General features: G+C 51.1%; 1 protein-coding gene across 1 annotated transcript in view; it reads left to right on the top strand.

Annotated features, from left to right (window-relative positions):
* The window catches only part of CCN4 (cellular communication network factor 4), a 33,918-nt gene extending 13,639 nt beyond the window's left edge, over positions 1-20,279 (top strand). Inside the window, exons 2-5 of the mRNA XM_059395201.1 lie at positions 3,956-4,235; positions 10,757-11,017; positions 14,394-14,587; positions 16,176-20,279. Coding sequence (XP_059251184.1) covers positions 3,956-4,235; positions 10,757-11,017; positions 14,394-14,587; positions 16,176-16,475 — 1,035 coding nt within the window. The 3' untranslated portion in view covers positions 16,476-20,279. The remainder of the gene's footprint in view (positions 1-3,955; positions 4,236-10,756; positions 11,018-14,393; positions 14,588-16,175) is intronic.
* The last annotated feature ends 3,377 nt before the right edge of the window (positions 20,280-23,656 follow it).

Below are 23,656 nucleotides of genomic sequence, written 5' to 3' on the forward strand. Positions count from 1 at the left end.
CACGCCCTGCACATGGCCTTTGCGTCTGCTGCAACGTTCCCGCTTGCCCTTCGCTATTCTTCCCACACCCCACCCCCACCCCCCAAAACGCCCCCTCTAGTCCCAGCAGACATGGCCAACCCTCCTAAGTGCTCACACAGGCAGGTCAGCTTTGTCTCCCCGTGGTTTCCCCCACTGTCTGCCCAGCACTGAGTGCCACAGTTGGACAAAGGGAGAGCTGACCAGAGGTGTGTTGGTGACCCAGCGAATAAGAGGGGTGGGCAGGTGTGTGTGGTGCCATCATTATAGCTTTGATCACACTGAATTACAGTTACCGTGCTCACATCTCTGGGCCTCCGGGGGTGGTCGACTAGGAAGCAGATGGGTTGTGTCCCATGCAGCCTTGCTTCCTTCAAGCCTTGCACAAATCCAGGCACATGGTTGGTGTTCATTAAGCATCTGTCCACAGAATGCATGAAAGAGTCGAGCACATTTCCCCAACGAAACCGTCTACTCTTGAGGGCAAGAAGCACATGGCACCCCTCGGCTTCCCTGTGTGCACACACAGAGAAAACTCATCATTAGGAAGAATCCTCAGTCACATCCTTTGTGGTGTCAAGGCTGGACAAGACAGCAAGGATTCAAGGGTCTCACATCAAACCCAGGAGTTCTCAGTCCCCCCCACCCATGCTCTCCCCCCTACCTTCTTCCCTGGACAGAGGTCAGGAAGGTTTCCCACCAGCAGATGGCGCCAACAGCTAGAGCAGGGCTAAGCGGAAGGCCCAGAGCCCATCCCTCAATGTCCCAGCTCCCCTAAGCTGCTTCCCCTAAGATTGTGTGCTCTAGGGCTCAGGCAGGTATTGGAAAGGAGGTTTCCTTCTGGGGAGCTTTAACTTGGAGACCCCGGGATAGGCGGCGGCCATGTGGAGAGGGGTATCTGCCAGATGACAGCCCATCCCAGCTCAGTTCAAAGGACCTAACCTGCTAGTCTTCTGCATACACAGGGCTGCACCCCCTCCCCATAGCTCCCGGAGGGGGACATTATTGTGGCTGGATCACAGATGGGGATGTCAAAGCCCAGAAAGGTTAGGAAGCTTGTCCGTGGCCACACAGAAGGAACACACTCAGGTCCCATGTTCTTTTTTAGACACTCAAATGTAATCCAAGCTGAGAGGCAAGGTTCCAGGACTGGAGGTCCTGAGTATGAAAGGATGCCAAAGCCCCTTGTAATCAGCAGTCCCCCATGGCCCATTCCTCTAGGCAACACTTCCACAGTCCTGCCGTGGGCCATGGGCCATGTTTCACAGACAGCAGTAAGGCCTTTACAGTTCACTATCTAGTGGGAAGGGACCCCCTCTAACACCACCTGGGGAAGGCATGGAAGGCTTCCTGGAGGAAAAGGCTTTTTAAAATTTCCTCTGCCAAGAGTATATATATATATATTATGGGCCTGAGGACTGGTCAGAGACAGTTCATGGGTGCTTACGAACCTCTGAGCCTTCTAGTGTCACAGAATGATGAGGAAAATTCTCTCCACAGATTCAAAAAGAGAGGGGTGTGTGTGTGTGTGCGTGCACGTGTGTGCACAGGCGTGTGCACATCTGGCTGGTTTATTGATGAGGGGGTTTGAGGTTTTGTTGTGTCTTGTTGCATTTCTAAAGAATAGCAGGGCCAGGGAAGTGGATCGCCTGGTGAATGGGAACCCGCACTGCCGACCTCCTAGAGTTCTTGGACCCCAGCCAGCAAGGCCTTGCCAAGCCACATCACCCATGAAGGATGGAAGTGGCCGCAGGCATGATTCTCCTGGCTGTCCTGCGTCTCTGTCTCTGGCCGAGCAGAGAAGCCCCCAGTAAAGAGAAGATAATGAGGGAAGGAAGGGACAGGTTCCATGGCATCTAGAGAAATGGGTGGCAGACAGCGCCAGCCTCCCTACGGCGCCTTGCTGTGGGCCAGGTCCCCTGTGGAGGGCCCCGCTCTGCCCTCCTCCCCATGGGCTGGCTTAGTCACCCGAACACATGCAAGTCTGACTACCAAGTGTGGTCAGCAGGCCAGGAGCGTGCTCTCCGCGGGAGGCCCGTAAGGTGGGGCCTGAGTGCCAGTGCCCCGGTGAAGGGAAGCAGGAAGAACATTCTGGTCACAGGGAACTCAGGGCTGAGGTCCTGCGGTGGGAAAGGAGTGGGCACCACTGAGCCCTGAAACCAAGCCCAGAGGTGACAGAAGCCTCAAATCAAGGTTTGCCAGTTGGATTTTCAAAAGTTCAATCAATATTTACAGAGAAAAGGTGTACATGCCCGTGAGTCCAACCTCTCGACCTAAATCATCGCTCCTGGCCAAGTGTGCAAGGGTGGGCTTCACTCCCCTGGACAGAGCGACTCCTGCCCTCGCCTTCAGGGAGCTCCTGGGGCTCCCCATGGGACGCCCGGCACTCTGCGTACAGCTTTGCGCTCTAATAAACCATCTCTCGTGTCCATCTCTCCCAAAAGCTGTGGATTCTCCAAACTGCGAGAATTTTTAAATTCATCTTCAAACATCTAAAGCTCTTGAGAGGCTATGGGCTAGCCCAGCACACATCTGCTGTGCAACTCTAAGAACCCAGAGGGCAAAGGGTGTAGAAACGAGAGTTACAAGAGTCGTTTGTGCCTCGGTCCTGACGCACACTGTGTCACTCTGGCCGTGTCCCTCCGCCTCTCTGGGTCTCGGTTTCCTCCTCCGGAAAAGGGAAGAAGAATCTGTATATGTCAGCATGTGTCATTCCAAGGATGGAAGGCAGATCTCTAAGCTCCATTGAGGGGGGTTTCTTGGGTTCAAGGTAGGGGTGGGGAGGGTGCTGTGGCTCCACCTTGGCCGCTTGCAGAAACCCTGGTCCCTACCCCTGCGGACCTTGGAATTCCAGAGCACATCTGAGAAGCCCTGGATGGGATGCTCCCCGGCAGGGACCACACTGGCCTGGGAAGGAGAGAATGGCTGGGACCCGGCTGTACACTCTGTCCTCAGACAAGTCCCTTTCTCCTCGGGCCTCTGCTTCCTCCAGTGTAAAGAGCAAGGGGCAGGATAGGGGTCAGGGCAGCACCCAGAGGGCATGGGAAGGTGACTGGCTCCCAGAGATACAGGCAGCTTGAACCTCCTAAACTCAAAGATACCCCAGAGCAGCCTTGCATTCTGTCTACTCGTTCTTCCCGGCAGGGACGGCTCTGTGGGCCTATCTCCCCTCCTCCCAGCTTCCCAGTGTTGCGTCCATCGTTATTTTCAGGATGATGGCAAACCTGGGGGATGGGAATGGGGCCATGGGACGTGCGTGGGCTGGGGGACTCCTGTCTGCAGACCTGGCACAAGCAACAGGGGCCGAACTCCCCTCTAGAGGGGCTGAGAGGGCCAGCTGCAGGGGTCATTGGTTGGTGCCCACCCATAGCCTTTAATGGGGCTCAGAGGGCAACTAACTATAATAATAATAGGTCACCTGGCTAAAACCTGCTGTCAAGTATGAGTCACCTGCTCTACAAGCTCCTAGGACTCACAGTGGCATCAAGAAGGTGGCTCCTTGGGCTGTGGAGGAAAGGCAGTGGGTACAGAACAGGTCACAGTGTGGCTCATGAGAAGGCATTTGCTGCTCAAAGCCTCAACTCCCTCATCTGTGAAATGAGACCAACCCGACACCCACCCAGGTTGTGGGATGCTTGGGGATGGAAGGAAACACACATGAGGCTTAGCGTGGCCAGAGTTCTGACATAAAATCGGGGCCCCACAACCTCCAGCAGGGGGACTGGGGGAAATTGGCTTGACTTCTCCAACCTCCTGACTCTTTGCTCCTATTTGTTTTACGGAAGAGAAAGGAGATTTCTGGCTATTAAAAACATGGTAGAAGAAACATAATTGTATATAAACCTTTTAACACCAGGAAGATGAGAAGGTGATTGCTGGCCCTTTGGGCTTTGATACCCCTGCCTGGCAGCCCTTTATCTCTGCTGTTCCCCCACAGGCCTTCTCTCCAGGCTCCACGGCCATGGCTTTCACCCCAGTGCCACTGGAGGACACAGCTTCACGCCCCCAATTCTGCAAATGGCCGTGTGAGTGCCCACCGTCACCCCCTCGCTGCCCGCTGGGGGTCAGCCTCATCACAGATGGTTGTGAATGCTGTAAAATGTGTGCTCAGCAGCTTGGGGACAACTGCACAGAGGCAGCCATCTGTGACCCCCACCGGGGCCTCTACTGTGATTACAGTGGGGACCGCCCGAGGTACGCAATAGGAGTGTGTGCACGTAAGTGAGACCCTCCCTACCTTCTGGCCAGCCTCCAGCACCCCAGCTCTATCCTCCCCTGTAGCCCGTCCCCTGGCCAGTCTCCTGTCCCCCTCCTACTCCAGTCCATCATGAGAGGTCAGAAGTTGTGCCTTTCCCGAAGAGGGAGGGATGCCTGCATTCCTCTTGTCTCCAGAGCCTGGCTTCCCACTCTCTTCTTGGTCCTGGAGGTACATCCATGGCTGACTCAGGAAAAGGGAGCCACCAGGAAAGACCTAAGCATGGTTTCATTCTCTTTTGGTTTTCATTTCTTCTGGTAGTTATTACCATATAATGCATGTCTTCTGTTATAACTCAATTGGCTTAAAAAAACAATTTTAGATAACATATCAATGTTCGTATATGACACCTGATGACTTAACTCCTCAATACCACCTGACACATTGCCTATCTTTCAGTATTATTTTCATAATTTTTGGTTATACAGGAATCAGTATTTATAATATTATGAATATGTAAATAATGTTGCTGAAGGATGAGGTATTGTATTTGTTTGAATTTTCTTTCTCTTTATTTTTTAAAGTTTTTAGTAATTTTTAAGTTTGTTTATAAACATATAATGTATTATTAGCCCCAGGGGTACAGGTCTGTGAATCGCCAGATTTACACACTTTATAGCACTCACCATAGCACATACCCTTCCCAATGTCTATAACCTCTACCCCCTCCACCCCCCGGAAACCCTCAGTTTGTTTTGTGAGATTAAGAGTCTCTTATGGTTTGTCTCCCTCCCGATCCCATCTTGTTTCATTTATTCTTTTCCTACCCCCCAAACCTCTCACGTTGCATCTCCACTTCCTCATGAAGCTTTTTGTTTTTCCTGGGGTTCTAATTGCTTTTGTTTTTTCTTTACTCTTGCTCTTTAGAATATCCTCATGCTGGGGGAACAAGTGTTGCTGCTGTTTGTTTGCTCTTCAAGTGCTCTATCATGTCGTTGTTTGTTTCCAAGAGACTTCCTTCAGGGACTTTTGGATCTCCTGCTTCTATCTGGAATGGTAGTCACTTAGCTTGAATCGTCTAAGCATTTATCCAAAATACATGACCCAGCATGATAAAGAGAGGTAACTAGGCATCATGACACAATAGCTTAACTTCTGGAAAAACACACAAAGCCTCATAAACCCAAGAATGCCTTTCTTCCCTTAGTGCTGAGTCAAGACTTCTCCTTAACTATGACTCCATATGCACCCAATTATATGTTCACACATAGCATAGTCTCTCTTCCTCAGGTAACCTATCATATATCCTGAGGTAGGCGGTTGCTAAAGGTTAAAACCATAATTTCAAGTCAGACAATCCTGCCTGTTTACAGTTAATTAAATGCACTTTCTGCTCTTTTATCATTGATTCATGCTTCAACTTTCATACAAAGTCATCTGTCTTTAGCTTTCCAAGTAACTACGCTTGACCCTCCCATTCCTTACTTTTCCCCTTTCATTCAGACTCACTATTAGCCCCACACAACAGTGTGCTCAGACAGAACTTGCACCACTCCTGCACACAATCATCTGATGTGTTGGTGGAAAATGTTATCCCGGAGCCCAACCCCTGACTAACCGAATAAAATTCTCTAGAAGTGAAGATGGGCACCTACAACTTTAACGGGATGCCCAGATGATTCTCATTTACACACAAGTTTGAGACTAACTGCTTACACATATAGAAAGTCATATAGTCTCTCCTCATCCCCAGGTGAAGAAATCTGGCTGAGACTTCCTATACTCAAATCCCTTTGTTATCGGAGATTGTTTCATCACTTCTTTCCCTCTTTACAGCTGTTCTTCAAGGTCATTAAAAAGGTAACTAAGTTCACTGTGATCCTACTGATCTCTAAAGCTATACTGATGTCTGATTATGTGCCTGGCACCATGTCTTCATAGACATTCTCTCATGGACCCAGAGATTGTGCAGGCCTTGGAACTGCCTCTCGCACCTGCCCTTCTCCACCAGACGCTTGGAGAACCACCTTCCCAATCCATCCATAACATGTATCTCCTTGTATCTTGGGTCTTGCTTTCACTCACTATAGCCTCTTAGCTTCACCTCAACATGAGCCCCCATGTATTTCCTTTCCTTTTACCTGGAAAGAGAACTGGTCCACAGGTTTTAATAGGTATTAGACTTGCCAATGGTTCCCTGGTCATATAAGTTTGCAGACAGTGTAATAAACAAATTTACCCAATTTCTGAGAGGTTTCAAATGTTCACATCCACTGCAAAATTCTAAAATTGGGAGATATAAGAAGCCCTTGTTTTTGAAACTTATTTGCACAGGAAATTGTTTTGTCCAGGTAGATTTTTACCACTTATCCACCCCACCACATATGTGCACACTCACAGATACACACATCACATGCCTGTATGTGTTTACACATACACACAAACACACAACTCGCTAGTGTTCTATGAAACATCTTCCTAGAAATGGCGATCACGGTGTCTGAGTTCACGAGACCCTAAGGCAAGACGGAGGAGCAGGCAGGGTCTGAGGGGGAAAGAGAAAGAAGAGTCCCACAGATAATCTTGTGGCAAATGGTTAACTCAACCACTGGACGGTCCCCAAGACAGGTTAAACCTGTCCTTGGAGCTGTGCATGTAACTAGGCTGAGAAAAGACAGGTCCTAAGAATGAGCAGTCACAACACCGACACAGGTAACTCAGAGAAAGGTGAATCATGGCAACTTGGTGAACGCAAGCTGTGGTTACCAGGGGTCCCTGCTCCTGGCCACCAGACACTGTGGCCAGGCAGAAAAGTGAGCTTGGTCTTGTCTAGTCTACTCAATTTTCAAGAGAATCCAAAAGTTCAGATTTGTGTATGTTTTGTAAATGTTGGCAACATGTTAAAAAAAAAAAAATTTTTTTTTCCCCCAAAACATTCTGTGGGCCAAACTAAATACTTCTATGGGCAAAGAGTGACCTCTGAATTACACTCTTTGGCTATTTTTGTTGTACAAACATTACTCTGCATTTAATACAGCTGGGCCAGGCCTGAAAGCAGTGTGGTTTGCTGAAAGGATCATGCAGTTTACAGGCAGACAGAACTGGGTTTTGAATCCTGGCTACGTGACCTTGGGCACATCATGTAAGAAGCTCGATCAAACCAACCTCATGCAATTGTTGAGAATAAACAAGGGATCGCATTAAAACCTCAGATGTGACCGGCTGTTCTGGGTCATTGTTTTACTTGCTTTGTTTTAACCTTCCCTTGTAAAAAATTATCTCACCTTTGCCCATGGTCATCCTTAGAGGAGGAGGCAGTCTCCTTCCAGAGCAAAGGAGTAGACAGCTCATGCATGGTCTTTAGAGACAGATAATCTAAGTTCAAATCCCAGCGCCATAACTGATATGGTGACCTTGGGCAAGCTACTTAACCATTTAAGTGTTAGTTTTGTCATCAAGGAAATGTGACAAATAATACTTCTTTGTGTGGTTGAGATGTCAAGAACCTGACACATGGTAGCCAAATACAGATGAGGGTTCACCCCACCTCCCATCCATCCATCCATCCATCCCTCCATCCCTTGATTCATTCACACAGTTTTGAATAGGTGGGTGATACTGCAACAGTTGGGTTACAACATGGCATGACCCCCTGTTCTTGCTCCCATGCAGCTGACAGTCCATTAGGGAAGGGAGGAAAGTGAAGACCTTGATGGTGGAACCAGGGATTTGAGTTCCTACAGGTCCTTCGGTAAGAGGAAGGCTCACCACACTACTCTAGTACTTGCAAGCCTGAGATTAGATAGGATACGGTTTTCACCAGGAGCCGGTCCTTCCATTAGTTCAAAAGTAAGCGATGTGGGGGCATTAGAGTCTGCTGTGGGTCCAGTCACCATACATGTCGTGCACCCTACTCTCACTCTAGCCAATGGTGGGCAGGCTGCTCAGGGCCACCAGTACCACCACTGTCCCCATCTGCCCCAAATTCCCAGGAGACTGGGAGCAGCTTTTGGAAGCAGTGGTTCCCAATCTTGGCTACAAACTGAATTCACCTGGAGATCTTTAAAAAAATATCAAAGGCCAGGGATGCCTGGGTGGCTCAGTGGGTTGAGCGTCCAACTTCAGCTCAGGTCATTATCCCAGGGTCCTGAGATCAAGTCCCATGTAGGGCTCCTTGCTCAGAGGAGAGACTGCTTCTCTCTCTGCCTGCTGCTCCCTCTGCTTGTGTGCATTCTCTCTCTCTCTCTGATGAATAAATAAATAAATAAATAAAATCTTAAAAAAATATTGAAGTTAAAAAAATTACAAAAATATCAAGTCCCGGGTCCACCCCATATTCTGGGGCATGGTGAGGGCATCAGCATTTTTGAAATCTCCCCAGGTGGTGTCACTGTGTTAAGGGCTCCCGGGCACTCGGTACTGCCTTGCCTACCCAAAGTTCCCCCAACAGGGGCAGAGACCAGGCTTCAGCACACTCCCTTTTCCCCATCCACCAGCGTGTCCACACATGTGCACACACGCGGGCTCACACCTTCCCAGAGCAAGGGCGTGGTCGGCGTGTGACTCAGAACAAAAGGATGAGTGATTCACCCAGTGCTTCCTCTGCTTTGTTTTGTTGTGCCTTGGTTTTTGTTTTTTTTTTTTTTTTTTTTTTTTCCAATTCCCCCTCCTTTCCTGGTGTCTGGTGGAAGGAAATGGGCTGTGGAGTCAGATCCCCGGGGACCGAGGTACAGCTCTGTCATCACCAGCTGGGTGACCCTGAGCTAATGAATCATTCGACCTCCCTGTCCATCAAATGGGGCAAAGAAAACTCTCCTGGTGAAGTCACTGGGAGAACCGAATGAGATAACATATCATGGTGCCTGGCACAAGATCAGATGGCCGCCAAGCGGTAGTGCCTTTCCTTCTCCCTGCACGATCACTTCCCAGGACAAACAGCCGTCATGCCAGGCTGAGACTCTGCGTCTAGCTGTGTCATCTTCGGCGCGTGACTCAACTTCACTGAGACTCAGTTTTGCTGTATGTGAAAATGGGGTGGTGTTTCCTTATAGGACGAAATCAGCAATGCATGAAAGTCTGGCCCAGAGCAGGTCAGGTGGCCAAGAACAGAGACAGAACTTAGGAACACTTCACTCCTGTTAGATACTGGGATTATTACTATCAACACTTCACTCCTGTTAGATACTGGGATTATTACTATCAACGACCGGCTGCCAGCGAATCCGGGAGATACGCCGGAGCTTTGGGCAGACTTCGGATTCCAAACTAGCCCTCCTTGGGTGGATACCCCTGCTGCCTGGGAGCCCTATGCTTGTATTTCCAGACACTGTCCTCAAGGCTACATGGCATCCAGGGGGCAGCGCTGGCCAGGCCCTGCAGCCCCAGGTCCTTCCCGCCCTCCAGGCTTCTGTAACCATGTCCTTCTCATGTCTAAGGAAGAACTCTTGAGGTCACTCACCCCACCACCAGCTCCTCCAAGGACAGAGCATCCATCACTCCCCTGCCAGGGCTCAGGTTATGGGACGAGGAGTGTCTCCCGACTCATCTCCTCTGCTCCTTACATCTCATCCAGCGGCAATTCCTTCCAAACACACCCAGAAGCTGAGCTCCCGGTCCCTCCAGGGTGTGAGCACGGCCCCCCGCCAGCCTGGACTATAGGGGTGGCCTCCTGACTGTCCCTACTCCCTGTTCTGTTCAGCAGCTCCCGGGCTCTTGTGAAGCACGAGTTGACTCAACAGTTCCTTACGGAGCACACACTGCACGTCTAGCTGCTAACAGTTCTGAGCCACCAAGGAAGCCCACTGTCACCTCATCTCTGGCTACCCCTAACCTCCCAGGTCTCTTCCCTCCCTCCCTAAAAGATCCCCCACCAACACCCGTGCCAGCGAACTTCCTTACCTCCTTCCCCCTTTGCCGAAGCAGCACCACACAGGCAAGGGGTCTGCCTTAATCAGCCACCGCCCCCCACCCACCCACCCCTCCTTTTCGTTGTTCTCGCGCACACCGGTAGCCTTCCGTTCTCTGTATGATCTCTGCATCCCTTCTGAGTGGCCCCCACTGCACGGGAAGCTCTACGAGGGCATGGTTTTGTCCATTTTGTTCACTGTATCTCCAAAGCCCAGAACCTTCCGTAAATGCCTGCCTTGAATGAGTGGGATCTTTGTTCCCAAGTGTTATGATAGGTTTTACACTTGGCCCCTCAGAACCCTGGCCCTAGAGGTCTTCCTCAGTGCTCAGCTCTGTGCCATGTGCTGGGACAGCATGGGTGGGACAGGACAGGTGGCACAGGTTCCAGTCCCGACCAGACTCTGTCTCCTCACCACAGCCAGCCTGGCCCCAGGGTCACTTGATGGCTGGTGGCTGAGTCGCACCCCACACTCTGGGAGGGAGAAGGGGGGCTGGCTGGGCCCTGCCTGCCTTGCCGGCCTGCCAGCCCCCAGGGTGGGCACTCCCCAGGTTCGGGGCCAGGTCCAGGGGCGGGCTGTGTGTCCGTGGGGGCACGATGCCCAGCGGGCCTGACCCGAGTGGCACATGTGTTTGCAGAGGTGGTCGGCGTGGGCTGTGTCCTGGACGGGGTGCGCTACACCAACGGCCAGTCCTTCCAGCCCAACTGCAAGTACAACTGCACATGCGTGGATGGCGCGGTGGGCTGCACACCCCTGTGCCTGCGCGCGCGCCCCCCGCGCCTCTGGTGCCATCGTCCCCGGCGGGTCAGCATCCCTGGTCGCTGCTGCCAGCAGTGGGTATGCGACCACGACGCCAGGAGGCCACGCAAGACAACACAGCGCCACACCGGTGCTCTAGGTGGGTGTGAGGAGTCGGAGGACAGAGCGCAGGAGGGGGTGGCGATAGGAGGGGGGAGGGGAGAGGGAGGAGAGGGCGGGGCCCTGACTCTCTATGATTGGCACACAAGTGCCATGACTCCCAGTCCCCAGACCTCTGCCCACTGGCTGTGTGACCTTGGCAAAGCCATCTGTCCTCTGCGACCCTATTTCTCTCTGTGTCCCAACTGTTCTGTGAGGTCCTCCCAACACAAAATGAGGAAGAGATTTATAAAGAACAAAGCCAGATCCATGGGATTCATTGTTAGTTATCCTACTTAAGAGATTAGACTGGGGCGTATGCAGCACCCGGGGAAGGAGAAGCAGGGATACAAGGTGTAAGAGCAGGAGAGGGGGGTGGGTGGCTTCCCTCACGATGGAGAATAGATGGGCAGGTGAGGCTGCAGCCAGGTACACAGGCCGGAGGGAAGTCCTGGAAAGGGAGGACAGGGACAAGCCCACTGGTTTTACCACTGCTTGCTGCAGTGGCCCAACGCCAGCCTCTTAGCAGGTACCAAATCCATAGTTGTCTTAGGGATGGATAAATGGATGGATGGTTGGGCAGATGGATGGATGGATGGATGGATGGATGGATGGATGGATGGGCCAATGAGGATCTGAGCTAGGCCAATGGAAGTGGAAGTGGCAAGGAAGGGACAGAGGTGAGAGAGACGCTGCGTGAGAAGTAAGCCTGAGGCCATGGCCTCAATCCACTGCGAGGAATGAAGGAGAGAGAGAGATAGACAGTGACTCTCGGGGCTCATCGTGACCTGGGAGGGAAAATGAGAGGGACACATTGAGGATAAAGAATTGCACTGTTTGAAACAGCTTGAGTTTGAGGCTGGCATGGCCCAGAGGAGTTCTGAGGGTGCTGGTAATTTTTTAAAAAGCTATTAAGTGCATGAGATTGCTCAAGGAGGTTGTGCTGAGCAGCATTTCTCAGCCTGGGTTCAGATATCTCGAACCTGAGACTCCTGTGCACTGTGTGATGTTTAGTGGCACTTCTGGCCTCTACCTGCCCCCCCCCCAAGTAGCAACAACCCCCAATACCTCCAGACATTGCTGTTTGTACCCTGGGGCACCCAGTCATCTGGGGGAGAACCACGTGTGTGGCGCTGGAGATCCCGCCATCCAAGGCGAGGGAGAGAAGAGAGCTGGGGAAGACAAATCCAAGACGCAGGAGGAAAACCGGAGAAAGAGGTTTGGCAGGAGCCAAGTGAGGAAGGTGTTCCAGAGAACGCCCTGGAAAGCCGGGGTCCGAGGGGACCAGCCCAGGCGTTGGAGACCTGCCTCCAGGCTGTGTGTCCTCAGTGGCTCTGCCTGCGCGGGGGTGATCCTGCCCTGCCCGCCCTTCAGGGGTGCACAGTCTCTCTGGAGGGGTTTGGGGGTGGCTCCCAGGGTCTGAGCCAGCCCCATGAAGAGGCTGTCCCATGTCCACGGAGGAGGTGGCAGGGGAAGCTCTGTCCTAGCAGAGCCACACATGGGTCACTGGGGGCGGGGCCGTGGCTGTCTGCCCATTGTGTGTGGCCCAGTGACCCCGTTCTGACCCAGGACAAGCAGGGCCCCCGCCTGCTGGTGGGCGACCCAGAAACCAAAGCCGTTTTATCCTCCCAGGCAAATCCTTCCCTCCGCTGCCCTGCTCTGCGCTCGCCCCGCGCGGCCATCCCCGCGGCCATCCCCGCCCCACTCTCCTCTGTCCTCAGATGCTTCTCCCGCTTTCCTCCACCTCTCAAGTCTCTCGCAGCTCCCCTCTCACGCATTCATGCCCGCCTTCATCCCGCCCTATTCCCTGCACGCCCGCTACCTTGGTGGGGGTGGGGGTGGGCATCCGGCGCTGCCCCTTCCCCGTGCTCCCTCCTTCCGATTCCATTAGGTGTCTCCTCTTCGCTACATTTCCCCTTCCCACTCGCTGCCCCTCCCCCACTCTTTTATTCCTTTCCTGCCCCCTCCTGTTCTCCCCCATAAACCATGCAAAGCTCGCTCTCTCCTCCTCTCCCCGCCTGTACCCTACCGTCTCTCCCTCTCTCTCCCTCTGCCTGTCTCTTCCTCGGCTTCCCGTGATGCCCACCTGCTGGGTGCATGTGCGTGGGTCAGGGCTGGACTGACTGACGTCCTCTTCAGACCCTCCTCTCGTGTATCTCGTGGTCTTTCCGTGGGATCCATCTTCTCCCTTCCTGGCTTTTTATCTGCCTCCGCCTCGAGCTCCGTCCGTTTCTCCATTACGCAGAGACCACTCCCCACATTCTAGATGCTGCGATTCGTACGTTAATAGAGCCAGACAAGTCCATAGTCCATAGTGTCTCATGGTTCACCTCCCCTTCCAATTTCCCCCAACTCCCTTCTCCTCTCCATCTCTCCATGTCCTCCATGTTAATTGTTCTGAAAAACAACCTGAGGGTTTTGAGGGGGGGTGGCGGTTGGGGAACCAGGTGGTGGGTATTCAGGAGGGCACGGATTGCATGGGGCGCTGGGTGTGGGGCAAAAAATATGAACACTGTTAGGCTGAAAAGAAATTAAAAAAAAAAAAAAAGTTTAGAAAAGAAAAAATAAAAAATAGAGCCAGACAAGACTTGTGCAGTTAACAGTCAAGAAACCATACGAGCTCACATTTACTGAGCCAGGGATGGCTCCCAGCCTTCACAGATGTGAGGACGATGCTATCGCCAAACCCCATTTGCAGGTGGGGAGACTAAGGCAGGAGGTGGGCGCTATGGAAGTTCCAGCTACTGAGTGGCTTTGCTCAGAGTTGAACCCAGGGGACGTGGCTGTGTGTGTCCTTATCCACTCTGTCCTCAGCATCACCCGGCTTAGACATCAGGCACCAGCGTATAGACACTCCCTCTGATTTTCTCCATCTGAACTTGACCTCTGTAGGGGTAGGGCCAGTACGCTCCATTCTTCAAATCCCAGCACCTTGCAGATGCCTGATACATACTCAGTCAACAGGTCCTTTCATTGTCACACCAGCCGTGGAAGGCTGTTCCAGTGAGGACACTGAGACCTGGAGGGAATTATCTGGAACCAGATAGCTTATAGGTAGTTGAATAGGATGGTAGGATTTGCACTCTGGTCCACCTGTCTGTGAAGATGGTTTTTCCTCTGGAGAACTACAGGAGCTCAGAACGGGTCCTCCTTTGCCGGGGAGGGACCCTCGCTGACTGCCACTCCCCCTCTGCTCCTGTCCCACCCAGCCCACACGGCCCCCGGCACAGGCACAGGGGACCCATGATGGTTAGAAGTGGACTTGCCCTTTCGGGGCTGGGGGTCGACAGCCCGCCCCCCTCCCCTTGGAGGTTCAGGTGGGAGAGAGGGGCTGCCAGCAGCTGGAAATTCATGGGCAGTCTGATCTCTATCCTCAGCGGCCACAGGTGAGATGGAGTCGTGGCACAGGAACTGCCTCACCTACACAAGCCCCTGGAGCCCCTGCTCTACCACCTGCGGCTTGGGGGTCTCTACTCGGATCTCCAATGTTAACAGCCGCTGCTGGCCTGAGCAAGAGAGCCGCCTGTGCAGCCTGCGGCCCTGTGACGTGGACATCCGTCCACACATCAAGGTCAGTCCACCTCCCCCGGGCAGGGAAGAGGGAGCCATGTTGGACTTGCAGGCAGTAGAGCCTGCTTCAAACCTGGCCTCTGGACTTCCTCGTGGGGGCCCTTTGTGAAATGGGAAGACGCGTGGTGCCGGGGAGGGACCCTCGCTGACTGCCGCTCCCCCTCTGCTCCTGTCCCACCCAGCCCACACGGCCCCCGGCACAGGCATGACAGCCATGCTGGGCAGTCGGGGAGCTGGAAACAGGGCTCAAGGCAGCAGAGGTTCAGTGGCCGTCTGTTGCTCGCTGCGTGTGACGGGGGCCATTCTCTATGTCTTAGAACCCCAGGCCCCTCATCAGTAAAACGTGGCGTGGGTCTCAGGCCTCGCCTCCAGCTTGCAGAGTCTAAGATCCTTAAAACAAGGGAACTGGGATAGAGTAGGTCACGGCGGTTAGAAATGAGTCTGATTGGCCTCTCTCGAGGCCTCCTCACTTCTGTCTTAGGACTGGTCATCTGCCTTGCCCGGAAAAGAAAAAAAAAAGAAAAGAAAAACTCAGCACTGACTCCATTTTTGGAGTACTGATAGTCTTGGGGTTGCTGAGGAGAGGGGGGCCTGGTAGACAAGGCAACTCAGCACCCCCAGATCCTCCTCGCTGGCTGTCCCCGCCCCTGCTCCCATGAGCTCCGTGCTGGCCAGCGGGATTCTTCCACCTCGTCCTTCTCCTCCCCGTCTCTCTTCTTCTCCCTGTCTAATCAGGGACCTTGGCCATGCTGGCCTTCTGTACTTGGGGCTCGATACACAGTAGGCACTCAGCCGATGTGGCTTCGCTGAGAGCATGGACAGAAAGGCTACCAGCAGCAGGAGAAACAGGAGCAAAGGTCCTAAGCTGGTGACTGCCTGGGGCCCTTGAGGGTCTCACCCAACGTCTCAAGTCCTCGCTGCTGGTTCACGCTTCCCACCCAATTTTGGTTTTACAATTATGAACCTCAGATGGTTTTTCGAACCGTATACGCCTCAGCCCCCACGGAGCCTGGCTCTGCACCACGACCCTCCCTGTTCCGGCATCGCACCGGTCCATAGTAGAGCCACGCCTGCGATGAGCTTTGTGAGTGCCTACGGTGTACCAAGCACGGACTTGGACTGTAGAGTCATAGAAAGGGCCTGCTCTTGACTGGCCCACATCCCAGCGGAGAGACAGAACACACTCTGGTTGGACAAGTTAGGTGAGGAGGGTATGTGCGAGAGGCTGGGAGTAGAGAGGAGGAGGAACAGGTTGGGGGATCGTGCATCTCCCCAGTCATGGAGCCCCGGGATGGGTCTGCTACTCACTAGCTGGGGTGTTGGGTGGACTGGAAAAGCGACATGGGCATTCTCTGTTGGGGACAGAGATACAATGATACAATGCCCCGAGAGGTCCGCAGTTAGTCCTGCATAGTGTGGCTGGGCCTTCCTGTGTTTGGGGAGGTCCTTCCCAGCTTAAAGGAGCCACAGAACTGAAGGAAAGGTGCAGTGGTCCCACATGGTGCGTGCAAAGGGAGAATTGAGGGCTTGGTGGGGAGGAGTGGCTGTTCATCTTCTGAGCAACCCAGCTGGAACCACCTTTCCTGCAGGAAGGGAAGAAGTGTTTGGCCGTGTACCAGCCAGAGGCACCCATGAACTTCACCCTCGCCGGCTGCATCAGCACACGCTCCTACCGGCCGAAGTACTGTGGGGTCTGCACGGATAGCAGGTGCTGCATCCCCTACAAGTCCAAGACCATCGATGTCGCCTTCCAGTGTCCCGATGGGCCCGGCTTCTCCCGCCAGGTCCTATGGATTAATGCTTGCTTCTGCAACCTGAGTTGTAGGAATCCCAATGATATCTTTGCTGACTTAGAGTCCTACCCTGACTTTTCAGAAATTGCCAATTAGGCAGACACAAAACACGGGGCTCGGGGCCTGGCCCAGTGTTTGCAAGCCAGCCAGCCCTCTGAGGCCCACACTTGAGCCCTCTTCATCCACTTCCCACTGACTTCTAACTATCCTGATCCAGATCCTTGGCCCCCTGTCCTGTCTCCATCTACCCGAATATCCCATGCTGCATACACACTCCAGAAAAAGTGTCCATCTCCAAAGATTCTGGACAAAACCCAAGCCTGTCCAAGTCACCGGAATTCTTGCCGGATCTCGCCGGAGTTCCGAGGAACAGCATCAGCGAGGCACTTAATATCACTCATTTCTGTTCTCGATCCCGAGCCATGAGACTCTTTGGGTCTATTCAGAAGGACAGATGGGATGTAGGACCCTGGACCAGTCTATCATCTGAGCCCTGCCAAGGGGCACCCTAACAGACAGTTCTGACCATAGCCCACCCACGGAGCTCTGATTCCAAAGATCTGTGCACCCTAAAGTCACCAAATATTTGCCAAGTGTTTGGTTGTTTGGTTTTGAAATTTAATGGAAAATTGTGTTCATTAGCCTAGGTTTTGTGGAGGTTAAGTCTGTCTTCATCCCTGCCCAGTAAAGGGTAAAAATTGGATTCATTTTGGTCAGAAATGCAATTTAAATAACTTTCACTCTTTTTCATGGGAAAAGTCTCTAGGGTCAGAGCAGGGTCAGCTCATTTTCAGAAGTGTCGGCCCCTAGCGATGAATCTGATGCTCATCCACAGGACAGGGGCAGCCGGCCAGCTCGGGCTCGCATCCACGCCCTCTCTCTGCTGGGGGGCTCGTGGGAGTTGGTAGAGCCCCTACGATAGCCCCTGGGGCCCCTGGGAATGGCTTCTGGGAGTATTTCTGCTCTTGCAGAGCCCTGGGCGACCCCGTCGTTGTCCGGGCCAGCCCAACTTGAAATAACCGACATCGTTTTAGGCTGGATGTGGCTCAAACCAAGAACTGGAGCCAATTCAGCACGAGCCTGGGAAGCCAGAGTCATCGGGTCACCCCCTCGGCGCAGGACACCTCTCTTTCTGACACAGGGACCCCTTCCACAGACTTAGGGTCTGTGGACCCAAACAACCCAGTTCTGGTGTGAAGACAGAGGTATACCAGTTGTTTAGAAACAGAAATATATTTTAACAGGAATCAAAAGCCAAAAAGGGGTTGGAGCTAAAACAGAACAGAAAGCTGTTAGGAGTTGAAACAAGGTTATTATTTATGTTATTAGTAGAATATAAATATTTACTGTTCTCTTTCTTTTATTTAGTACCTTTTGGGTCCCAGACCTAGTTCTCAGTGCTCTCTGTGCATTAGCTCCTGGAGAAGCTTTGCAATGCTGAAAAGTGCCCAGTATTATTTCTATTCTCACAAATGTGAAATGGAAGCCCAGAGAGGTATGGAGCCTTGACCAAAGTCGCCCGGCTGGTGAGAGAGGGAGCGGGGATTCTAATCCAAGTCGAGCTGACTTTCTAAGCCACGTGGCTGACCCTGCGTGTACAGCTTCCAGACGTGTCGAGCGGGAAAATATGTCGGCATCACCGACTTCACGGTCTCCTTTCTTACTCTTTTTACTGTCTCTCTGGCTCCTTTTCCAAGAGAAGAGTATCTGACTTTCTGATATTTTAGGTGCCTGAGCATCCAAAAATACATGGGCTAGACAAAACCCCATGGATTCCCTGCCGATTCCACCCCCCCCGCCCCAAATCAGAACCAGCTCTCATCGTGCATTTAAAAGATGATTTTGTCTACCCAGTGCTGCTGATGAGGGATGTGTAAGCTGTTCCTCAGGGAATTCTGTGTGGTGTGCAGAGGGATTCTGGAGGAGGACCAAGGGTGGGAATGGGCCCGCCTGACTGTACCTCCCATATGCCTGGTCCAGTACAAGGCATACAGTGGTGCTCAACACATATTTGATGAATTAAAAAGAACCTTGTATGTTTTCCTACTTTTACTCAGAGGCTTTCTTCTTCCAAAGGTACATGCCAGTCTAATTTTCATTAGCCAAGTCTTATTTTAAGCGCCATAGGGAAAGAGGCATTTAATATTTAAAGAAAGGTATATTTTTATTGGAAAAAAAAAAAAGAATTCTTGTGTGAAGAGCTTTCACCCTACGAATAGACTCTCCAATGAGCCCATGTGTGTCAGATTTTCTCAGAGTGAGATCTGTAAATGACAAGGACTGGGTGACAGCTAACCGCATTTGAAATTCAGCAGAAACCCAAGAGCTAGGTTCTTAATGAATTTGCATCCCAATTTGGGAAAATGAGCATAGCTTCCAAGATCCTGGGAAGCCGGGCTGGAGAAATCTGGGATTATCCTGGGACTGAGAGGGCCAGCGTGTTTTGAGAAACAGACCAGTCCAGGGCAGAGAACGCCTCAGCCCCATGTTACCACGTCACTGGGAAGGAAGTTCGGGGCAAATGTAAGTAAGGAAGATCCTTCCAGCAGCCACGGTCACTCTGCCCTGGTGCAACCTACTTCGGTCAAAGTTAGGAATAAATAATCCCAATGCAAAAATGTCTCTTTATTGAAAGCTTACGTGGTACCACCCACTTTGCTAGCTTTTAAATTCTCTTACTCATGATCACAACCATTGTAAGTAAGCCTCTCGTTCCCATATTTTCCACGAAAAGTTTGAGACTCAAAGAGGCTGAGAATTCAGCCAAAACACGCTGGAGCCCAAATTCCAGCTTACTGCACTGGGCCTTGCTCTCCAGGAGGCCTCCAGGCAGAGGGTAAATGACCCCCAACCAAGTGTTTATTGGCTGGGGAATCCAGTGGGTGAGATAAATGAGCTCTCTAGTCCTTAGTAACTCCAGGAAAGGATTTGTTAACCTTTGTTGAAAAAATTCGCATTCGTGCTCAGAGTGAATTTCTTGGGCATGCTCAGGCGGGCAGAGAGAGGAAACCTGCCTTCACCAAACCACTGCTTTTTGCTAAACCTTGAGCATTTGGGGAGCACCCCTGAGGGCCAGGCCTGGGCTAGGTGCTTCACTGCAATAACTTATTCAATCCTCATATCAAACCTACGAGGTGTAGCATTATAATCATTTTCCCATTTTAGAGGTAGGACACTGGGGCTCACAGGGGCTATTCGCTCAGTGTCTTACCAAGTAGTGAACTGTGGACCAGGATTGCAAACCCAGGTCAGTCTGACACCTGAGCCATCTTTCCTGTCACTAAGCCCAGTTAGCATGCCCCCCCAATTAAAAGATAAAAGAGACGCTTTACCGACAAGACAATAATTACAATGATAATTTCAAAGTGATTCAGGGAGTGAATAAAGAAAGTAGATTCGAATGATATGATCCAACTGATATAATTTCATTAACATTGTACTGTGTTAGAGATAATGGGGAAGCAATGTAGCCCCTGACTAGTCTATTGAATTAGGTCACTGCCTTTTTAAGGACTTATCTTGATCCAAAGTAACTGCCTTAAGCCTGCACAGCTGGGACTCGTGAATGGTCAGAATGGTCACCTGTGTATCTCTACACATATACACGTGTGTGTCTGTGTGTGTGTATGTATATCTATATCATATTCAGACTGTGACTTCGTATTTAAGTATTCCTACTGCCATTTTTGCAAGGGACTAAAATACAAAAGAAGGAATGTCTCAGAATTTCCCAACAGAGGAAAAAACAGCACTTGGGCAATCTGTCATGTTTTATAACATTCCTCATTTTCTCATGATCTGTGTAGCACAGAACGTGTTTGTTCAATGTGAAGGATTTTCATTGCTCAAATTCCCCATTTATGTTTTTCTCCTTAAAGCAATAAATCATCAGCAAAATCACCTCCTGGATTTGGTGGATTTTCTTGTACATTCAGTTATGATGCGCAAAGACGGAGCATTGAGTACATTTGATAAATGTGCAGATGGTGGAAAGTTAGGTCCCAGATAGTTTACGTATGGTAATAAAAATAGCTAGACATTTGGAGATGGGTTCAGAAGGATGAATTCTGGAATTCACAAAAGGTCGGTACTACAAATGGGTCCGGGCTGGAAGACACCTCCCATAAATACAAAAAGGAAACTTTAACATTCCTGTGTTCATTTGTTCATTCCCTGTCTCATTTATTCAGTGCCTTTCTACATCTCCAACTAGACTGTGGGTGCCTTGAGGTCAAGGACTATGACCGCATCCTCTTGGCCTCGCACAGTGTGTGCCATGTGTCAGGGGCTGGGTAAGCAGGGCTTGGACCCATGGAGAGACGGAGAGGGGCGGGTATCTATTGCCAGCTGCCTTAGGAACGGGTGGGAGTAGAGAGACAGATAAGGCACGTTGCGGGATGAAATGGAAAGGGCTCTGACCTTGGGAGTCAAGTGGATCTTTTCGTACCTTATTCCTTCCTGGAATTCCTCTCTGCACCCACCTGAGCCTCAGTTTCCCCAGGTGTGAAATGCAGGAAATGACTGCACCTTCCTCAGGGGGATGATGCCGTGATGAATAAAATGCAAATGACATGCAAAGTTTGGAACAGAGCTTGGCAGACCATAAGTGCTTAACAAAACCAGTTATTATTGGCCGATGTTTCCGTGTCCTTGTGTCCTTGTCCGTGTCCGTGTCCTTGTGAATGGGGTATAGTCAGCAAACGTAGAGTAAAAATTCGAGTCAGTGTATGTGTCTGTATATTTTGTTTTAGATCATTGTTTCACAGCAGCAAATATAAAGAGAAAGTGTCAGCAATGTTTAGTTGAGTGTTTTTCTACTTTAATCATATGCTGCTTGCTCCCTCACCTTTTCTGTTTGATGTTTTCATTAGATGTTATAATTTGATTAAACACTGGTTCTATAAGGCAGGAAAGGCATTCTTGTCTGTCCCCCAAACCCAGTGCAGCACATAGCACGCGCCCTGCTGTGTGAACAGATGTGCATCCAGCTGAGTACACAGGGTGAAAGACATGCGTGATGCCTTCTGGCCAAACCCCCTCCTCCACTACCTCCAAAACACGTTCTGCTACTATAATAAAGTCAGAGGAGTGTCAATTCCAAGAAAAGAATAATTGCCTCATGAATTCTTTCCAAGAACATTTCTATCCTGAAGCAGAACCTTCTCAAAACCAGAAGTTAGATCATGGAATCCTATGGATGCCCCAGATTAAGATAAATGTGCAGATTTGGGGAGAAATTTATGATGACTTCTCAGGTGGGTGAAGTTTGGGGAACACGGCATTTGGCGGAAATGGCCAGAGCATTTTATCGCGAAGGTAAAACACATGGCAGAGAAGTCGGTGTTCTCCATCCCCTCCCCGATGAAAGGAAAATGCCAAAGTATCCTCTGTATTGAGAAGTCTGGGTTCCAGCTGAATCTGGGTTCTTTCCCGGTGTGGAACTGAGCGAAAATGTCTTCTAAGGAGATGACAAAGCTGGCACCACGCCCCTGTATGTTTTCATATAATATATTCTATAAAGAATGTTTCCAGATTTCTGTGCTAAACGGGATTGCTCTCATTTTTCACACAATATGAACAAAGTGGATTTCTTAGTTCATCACATACAGAGGCAGAGGCAGCTACTAAAAGGAGGCTTATTGATAGCCATGAGAAAATGTCAGCCCGCCAACAGAGGGGACAGAAGAATTGAGAGGCAGGTAGAAGATAGCGGTAAAACACAGGTCACCGGAGCCTGGGTGGGACCATTTAACGGAGGAACAAACATCTCCACAAGCCTTAAGGGCATCTGTAGGTTCAGGCCGGGGAACTCAGCCGACGTTCTGCAATCCCGACACATCGATCGCTGGTTCTATTCATCATGTGCTCAGTGAACTGTTTTTAGAGGCAGCGAGGGACGTGGTCCATTTTAGAAATGCCTGGGCAAGTCATCTAATCTCTCTGAACCTTGGCTGTCTTATCTGTGAAACAAGGATCACTCATCCTGAGAGACAGAATAAAAAAGGGAAAAGAAAAATACTACTTGCTAAATATTACACTTATTAGAGGAAGTGTTTCTCCATTTAACAAAAACCTGCTGAAACGCCCTGGGCATTTTGTGCTGGTCCTAAGGACACAGAAGAAATGCCATTGCCGGAGAAAAGGACACCCAAGGTAACCCACAGTTGAAATACTGCACGTTCTACTGGGTCCGGCTCTGCAGGACATGGTGGGTGCTTCCTGCGGAGGACGGGTAATTAGGAAAATACTTCTCAGAGCAGGGGTGAGGAAGGCTCTGTCTTGCAACAGTGAGTTTGGCTGTCAGTGAATTTAACCTTGAAGAATACATAGCAGTTCACGTGTTACAACTACACACATTGCTTAGAGCCCCTGATGCACTTATGTGGGGGGAGGGGGTGGGAGGAGGGTGAACCCAGTCATAGTTGATTGGACAGTAAGTGCACACCTAAGTCAAGCTGAATCAGTGGTTTTCTTTCCCTTAGGAGACACAAAGACCTGACTGGTTCCATGTCCAAGAACCTGAAGGTCAGAGCCCTTGGGTTAGGACTACCATTTTAGGCTTAGGAGATACAGAGAAATCTGATTCTTTGGAAGAACAAAGAACGAGGCTGATGGGCTCCCCAGGGTCCCTCCCTCATCTGGTCTCCAACCTCTTAAGGCCAACTTTTACTCTTTGCCCCTGGATTCCACATGGGACACCCCTGAAGGGTTTCCACGCAGCCCAGCTAGCCCAAGACAAGTAGGTAACCAGAAGGATCGGGGTTACATCAAGGGACCGATCCAATGATCAACAGTGAAGCTGTATCTGAGAAGGGACAATGAAGGTGGTGGCAGGTCAAGTCCCCAATGTCCCTAAAGATCCTGCACATGGTTCATCTCCATGCACACTTGCTCTGCTGGCTACTACTGAAACCCAAAGGTTAGGGGACAGAAACCAAAACAGGCATCTAGGAGAACAGAAATAGGTCCCCCCAGCAGGCAGAAATCCTCTGAGTGTAGCGTCTCTCAATAGCCATCTGGTGCATGCACACACCTGCCACAGCTCTTCCTCCGGGGGAAGCCCGAGCCCCAAGCTATGAGCATGGCGGGTCCAGCCGTGGCTGCACCACGCCCCCACTCCCAAAGCCAACCTAGGCACCCACCGCGTGCTTCTGGGCTCTTCCACTACCCGCCCTCTCTCTGTTCTGACTCCTGCATAGGACCCGATGCAGAAAAGGGGCTTTCTAGTGAGTGTGGGTAAAGTTCCTTCTCCCGTGTGTAAAGTAGGTTTCCCTAAT

Source organism: Mustela nigripes, chromosome 3, assembly GCF_022355385.1.
Source record: "Mustela nigripes isolate SB6536 chromosome 3, MUSNIG.SB6536, whole genome shotgun sequence".
Taxonomy (NCBI): Eukaryota; Metazoa; Chordata; class Mammalia; order Carnivora; family Mustelidae; genus Mustela; species Mustela nigripes.